The sequence below is a fragment of the Euphorbia lathyris genome, chromosome 7, assembly GCF_963576675.1.
Source record: "Euphorbia lathyris chromosome 7, ddEupLath1.1, whole genome shotgun sequence".
Lineage (NCBI taxonomy): Eukaryota > Viridiplantae > Streptophyta > Magnoliopsida > Malpighiales > Euphorbiaceae > Euphorbia > Euphorbia lathyris.
In genome coordinates, this window is record NC_088916.1 from 45824732 (window position 1) to 45831600 (window position 6869).

General features: G+C 37.3%; 1 protein-coding gene across 1 annotated transcript; it reads left to right on the forward strand.

The window, feature by feature from the left end:
• Positions 1-1195: 1195 nt before the first annotated feature.
• On the forward strand, positions 1196-6428 carry LOC136235209 (QWRF motif-containing protein 2-like). Its single transcript, XM_066024769.1, has 6 exons — positions 1196-2993; positions 4521-4640; positions 4862-4978; positions 5066-5155; positions 5555-5662; positions 5784-6428. Exons 1-6 carry the CDS (start codon positions 1554-1556, stop codon positions 5841-5843), a joined length of 1935 nt encoding a protein of 644 aa, XP_065880841.1. The 5' UTR covers positions 1196-1553; the 3' UTR covers positions 5844-6428.
• Positions 6429-6869: the final 441 nt, after the last annotated feature.

The window sequence follows — 6869 nt, forward strand, 5'->3', positions numbered from 1 at the left end:
GTAGACTAGACCCTACTACCATGAGTAACACATCGACAGCTCCAATCAGACCAATGAATGTCTTGATGACCATCTCTCTTTGTACCCCATCAAAAGGAGTTCATCATTTTCTGGAGATCATCATACAGTGAACTGGGGTAGTAGAAACGCACTCATACAGAAAGTATACAAAGCTTAGACCATTAACTCTAGGAGAATATCCTTTTCGATGCTAGAAATAAATTTGCCCCCTAACTATTAAATCTCCTTATAAACGATCATTCAACAAACTAAAAATAGCATATTTTGTCATCCCAACCAAAGATGGCAAATCCAAATATACCTTCTAGTATCCTAAGCTAAATCCACATTCATAATGTTCTCAATAGCAATTTTAGTGTTTTCATATATACTATGATGGATTTAATTCTCTCCTCAACATATATAATTTTTTAATTAAATATTTTCAAATGTAGAAATTATTTATTTTAATATACATATTAAATAATATACGTAATTGCATCAATTCACCACTGGTAAAATGAATCAAAGTTCCAATTTTTTTTCGAAAAGAAACCAAAATTTTATCTAAAAACATTACTATAGACTTCAATTTAGTGTAAAGAAAATAAAGCTATAATAATATGATTTCATAAAATATTCTAATATACATTCTTAATAAGAATATTTTTTTTCCTAAAAGAAACCAAAATTTGATCTAAAAACATTACTATAGTACATTCTTAATGAGAATATTTTTTTCGTGAAGAAAAATATAAGTTTTTTTTTTTTTTGTGAGAATAACTACTATAATTTTATTGGAATTAAAAAGTCAAGTAATACATACTTTGAAAAATCTCACTTTAATTTTACATTATTTTCTTAATTTTTTATTGGAAAACGGCTCTCTATTTATATAATTAGTTTTCCGTTTTTCACAAGTCTTTTTCGAAAAAACAGAAAGAAGAAAAAGAATTTAAATCAGTGTCGTTTGCGTAACGTCTCTCCGAAGATTCATCCACACAACTTGAGCATCCCTTTTGGTACCATCTTTTCATGCAACTTCTTTCGCTCCCTAATTTGACCCAATGAATCAATTCTTCATTTCCCATTTTACCCTCCCAAACCTGTACACGTCACCTACTTTAGAGTGTAACCTATATAACCCGCGCGTAATACCAGACTAGTCATCCATACCGTGTTTAATTCAGAAGTTTTTTTTTTAAAAAAAAATACTTATTTAATTTGGAATTTGAAAAAAGAAAAAAGAGTCCCAAAACGATAAAAAAGCCTAGTACGACAGTTATGCTCTCAAACCTCCCTTAAACAGCGCCCCCACAGTCTCACTCTACATTTTCTCGCCGGCAATCGGTAACGGTCACTTTATAGATTAAGCATTCTCTGTTAAAAAAAGATCACCTGAAAGCTACAGTTCTTCCTCGGCGAATCCGATTCATCGATGCTCTTTCTGTTACTCGTTATATTGCAATCTCTTTTGAATTATACTCACAGAGGTTTATGGTGGTTAACAGACGCTTACTGAAATTAGGGTTTTGGGGCTATGGTTTTGAGGAATGAGATGTGAACTGCTTTTTGAATTTTGTTTTTTCATGATGGTTGCTGCCGTTTCAACTCCTATAAACCCCAAAACCACTCCGGCGGCGTCACCAAGGCAAAATCACAATCCAACAAGGCCTCCTCTCATACCTTCTGACCCCGACAATGCTCTCGCTCCTCGCCGCCCAAAATCCCGTGAGGTTACTTCTCGGTATATGTCTTCTTCGTCCTCTTCTTCTACAGCAAAACGATCTCCATCGCCATTGATTTCTCGACCAGCTGGTATGATGACTCCCATGCCCTCCGCTCCTTCCACAATCAAAAGGTCTCAATCTGTCGAGCGTAGGCGGCCTGCTACGCCGCGCTCTAATTCCTTGGATTTGAAAATTGGGAGTGGTAATGGAGTGGAGGTGTCGAATGCGCAGAGGATGTTAATTACTTCTGCGAGAAGCCTGTCAGTGTCATTTCAGGGGGAGTCATTCTCACTTCAGGTCAGTAAAGCAAAGCCTGCCCCAACGCCGATTAGCTCAAGAAAAGGTACGCCTGAGAGGAGAAAAGGTACGCCAATTCCCCCCAGAGGCACGGATCAGGTAGAGAATTCAAGGCCGGTGGAGCAGCAGCGATGGCCAGGGAGATTGCGACAACCGAATTCTATGACTAGGAGCATGGATTGCGGCGACAGTAGGAGGAGATTAACCGGATCTGGAGTGAATTCGAATGTTGTGAGGGCATTACAGAGTTCCTTGGTGGATAGTAGGTCCTCAATTGAGAGCAGATTGAGCTCCAATTCTAGCAATACTGACTCTGAGAAGCATTTTGTGGTCCGCGGATCCGATATACAGAACGATCATCCTGTAAATTCTGATACGGAGAGCGTGTCTTCTGGTAGTACGTCTGAGAGTATAGGTAATGCTGGTGGTGGACAAGCACCACGTTCGCGTGGGGTAATGGTTCAAGCACGATTCTGGCAAGAGACTAATAACAAGCTACGTCGACAGCCAGAGCCTACATCCCCAATTTCCAGAACTGTTGGATCGAAAGTGATTGGACCTCCTAAACTTATAGCTCCCAAGAAGCTTGGGATTGATAGCCCAATATCATCTCCCAAAGGAGTTAGTAATACTAGGGGACAGTTATCTCCAATTCGTGGGGGAGCATTGCGGCCTGCTTCTCCTAGTAAGCTAGGGACTCGGTCAGCTACACAGTCACCAATGAGGGGAGTTAGCCCATCAAGGATGAGGAATGCTGTCGGAGCTGTGGTGAATAGCAATTTAAATAATTTGAATAATCCGCCTTCAATTTTGAGCTTTGCTGCTGATATCCGTAGAAGCAAGAGTGGGGAGCATCGGATGGTTGACGTTCATTTTTTGAGGATTTTATATAATCGGTTATTGCAATGGCGTTTTACCAATGCCAGAGCTGACAGTGCCTTGTCAGTTCAGAGGTCGAATGCAGAGGTATGATTGTTGCTTGTTAGACTTAAACCTAACTATTATCTGTGAATTAGCTTGTGTTTGTCTATCGCGACTCTCGTCAATGCTAACCTGTGCTTACTTAACATTGTAGAATTTTACCTGTGTTTAAATAGAAATTAATATCTGCATTACCTCTTTCTAGACGTTTCACCTTGGTGTTCTTTTGTTGACTACATTAGTACTTGGGAAGCATCTGGTGCCAACTTTTCATATTTAGGTGCTGACATCTTTCAAATGAACTCCAAAAGAGGAAAGATGAAATGAAGTATTCTTACTGCCATAATTGCTCTTTCATGCTTGATAGTTGATGAGGCCAGATCAGATTGCGTGACTGACTTTTGAAACTTAGCCATGAGTTTCTTGGTCTGGAATGCACCACATTAGTCATGCTTTCATGTTCTTGGTACGGAATATTCAATGTAAATACTGCTTTGATGTTCGTGTGTAATTTTCCTTGATAAGATAAAGCTGAGACGATTGCAGGATCATCAGGATGTGTGAGTTTATTCCATTTTTGAAGGAAATAATTGCAGTGAGTGAGAATTCTAGAGTGGATATTTTGGTCTGGTTGCGGATGTAAATGAGTAAGAGATTGAAGGTTGGAGAGAGAGATCTGTTGATGGGCTAATGAATTTTCTCGAGAGTGGAGTGAGAGGAGTTCAATTGATTAGATAATTAGCTGATTTGGCCTAAAAGGAAAGTTGGAAGTTGGGACATACTCCTCCATTTATACCTGAACAGTCTCTCAATTCCTTCTAGTGGTTTGGTGGTATAAGCAGCAGCATCATAATGTAAAATGAAGTGACACCCAGATAGGGTGATTAATTAGAAAGAAAGAGGGAATAGCCATTGAGCGTTGGAATTTTCTTTTTGGAAAAAAAAAAAGTTCATGAAGGGGAAAATACATTACTAGTGGCTCTCTGTTGTTATCAGAATAATTGGTTTAAGGAAAATCAAAGGGTGATTATACAGCATATTTTGTATGTACATACACAGATATATGAATAGATGGTAATAACTTACATTAGAAACTCAGCCATATCAAATCTTACCATAGGTTTCAGTTTTATTTTTATTTGTATCTGATTGTCGCTATCTGTGTAGACAAGATTTGTAGCTGATGTTTTGAATATTTAATATTGCATTTTTATACTGTTCTTGGTGACTAAAATGATCATGTTCATGTTTAAGTTTAACAATACTACAATTATTTACTTGAGAAATGTTTTACTACTATGGAGGTCCAGTTGAAATATGTGACTTGGAGTCATTAATGTTATTATCTTAGTCTTGTTGGTGAAACATATAATTCATAATTCGAGCATCTTTTAACTGATATTGAGTGATTGAAATTATGACCAGTTCCTGTGTGATGTCTTACAAAGCTCCAACCCTATGTTATGTGACTTTCATGCAACATTTAGTTTATCTCCTTCTTTGTTCAGTTACATTTAACTTCAAATTATTATTCGTAAGATGAATTGTTTCACATGTTTTTCCCTGTTTCAGACAAGCCTGCATAATGCACGTATAAAAACATCAGAGTTGCTTGAATCTGTCAGAGCAAAAAGAACAGAGTTACAGTGGCTGAGGCAAAATTTGAAGATTATTTCCATTCTTAAGGGGCAGGTACTATACATTGGAGCAATAGATTCTAAAATCAGTTTTTGCAGTTTCGTTGGAGCTATTAGTTAGTATCTTATTCTACTGGTCTTTTATTTTTGAGAAAAAATAATGTCTAGCATAGCCTTTTCTTTTTAGGGGACATAGATGGCATATGTTAGTTGTGCTTAAGTAGTGTTATGCTGATGCTTTCTTTTTCTCAAACAAATAATACCTTATGAATGCAGATAGAATATTTGGAAGAAATGGCACTTATTGACAAGGATTTTGCCTGTTCTTTATCTGGAGCTATTGAAGCATTACAGGCCAGCACACTCCGTCTACCTATTGTTGGCGGGGCAAGGGTGAGTTTCAATTTTTCTTCTACTCTGAGTTTCAACACTTTGGAACAAACTGGGTCTTATAATTTATCATTTGGTTCATTTCTGCAGGCAGATGTCCAAAAGGTGAAGGACGCTGTCTGTTCAGCAGTTGATGTCATGCAGGCAATGGCATCCTCAATATGTTTATTATTGTCAAAGGTGATTTTTTACCTCAGGCTGAAAATGGACCTCATAATTTCTCATTTTCGAATAGTAACACCTAAAAGTAACATAATATATGGCGACCGTTTCCAAATGAGGCACAATGAGCAATTCTTCAGATAGAAATCATTCTCTTGAATTAGCTACTAGTAACTTTGATTAGCCCAAAGTAATCACATCACAAGGGGTTTCTTGTTTGTTCTCATGCGTATGGCTGGTGCTTTATTTAGACAAGATTAGACTAAGACATCAACGGGGGAGGAGAATATTATCCCCCTCTATTGTTGTCATGATTGTTTCCTCTTGTCGCTAGCGGTTTATGCAATTAGTCATGTAATAAACCTACTTTAAGAGTATTTTTGGTTTATTTGAATGACAAATGATTGTCATTGATAGGTTGGGGGAGTAAATTCTCTGGTAGCTGAACTTGCTAATGTAGCAGCAAACGAGCGTGCTATGCTTGGTCAGTGCAACGATCTCTTGTCAGTCATTTCAGCCATGCAGGTATTCTTTAGTTTGATTTTCTTTTTTATGCACCAATTTATGAAGCGGATAGGGAGGACTCATTTTAGTGGTTTAATCATATGAACCAAATTTCTAATGAAAAAATGACAACTATGGCCAGGTGAAGGAATGTAGCCTGAGAACGCATTTTTTACAACTAGAACGCGAGTTTCCAGCCTAACAACAAAAGTAAAGCTCTTGTCACTTCAGTCCTTACACTTAATTCTAACACCAAAACAGAACATTTTTTTTTTGTTTTCCCTCGGACTCAAGGAGCCAATATCTAATAATAAAAAGAAAAAAAAATGTACGTAATGGTTGTAAATGTGGAAGAAACATGGCGAGTTGGATACATAGTTGTTAAAAGGCACACCTGACCCTAAGCTCAAGGCTTAGTGCCTCTGCAGCAGAGAGGTGGGTGATGTTAATCGGGTGCGCACCTGGGGTGTGCCTTGTGGAGCCTGTCGCCTTGTCTGAAGCGTGCCTAGGCGCAGGTATAGGATTTTTTTAGGGTTTTTTAGGGTTTTGAATTAGAATAAGTTGTTCTAATGATATCATAATGATCAAGGGTTGGATATTAAAATGGATGGCTCATATTAAGTGCATAGATGGGATAAAGTTGTGATTCTAATTGTTCTGATTAGATAGTAATTTGTATAGAGGTACTCTTCTCTATAGGGCAGAAAGAAGCAAATATGTAAATATGCTGTAATGATGATGTTTCCAATTTTTGTGGTATTAAATAGTGCTCATGAAGTTCTCGTTTCGTGAATGATGTGTATTTATTAGTGTTGCATTTGATATGTGTGACGCATTGTTTTGTTTTGTGTATATCTTACGTTTTAAGACATTTCTTCTGTCACTATCCCCTTGTGAAAATGGAGGAAAGAGTGAATCAATGCATCCGTCTGGAATTGGTGAATGCTAAAAGATAGTGTTCCTCTATATGCACGTAATGTGTTAAATAAAGGCAAAAGCATCCTAGAGTTAGATCATTCCTATTTTGGTAATCTTTTATTTAAACACATGAAATTTTTTGTCGTTATTTTTTGTTATTTTTTGTCATATGGAGGGAGAGAATTTGTGTCGCTGACATGACTTGATTCTACGATTTTATATGATGGTTCATGTTAGCCGACCCCGAATCATTTCGGGACTAAGGCTTTGTTGTTGTTGTTGTTGATGTTGTTGTATTAAGTTCACGTTT

Excerpts from the sequence above, each read along its gene's own strand:
- LOC136235209 (XM_066024769.1), top strand. The coding sequence starts at position 1,554 with ATGAGATGTGAACTGCTTTTTGAATTTTGTTTTTTCATGATGGTTGCT. Across the intron at positions 4,641-4,861 it reads TTTCCATTCTTAAGGGGCAG|ATAGAATATTTGGAAGAAAT; the intron begins GTACTATACATT and ends TTATGAATGCAG. Across the intron at positions 5,156-5,554 it reads TATGTTTATTATTGTCAAAG|GTTGGGGGAGTAAATTCTCT; the intron begins GTGATTTTTTAC and ends TGTCATTGATAG.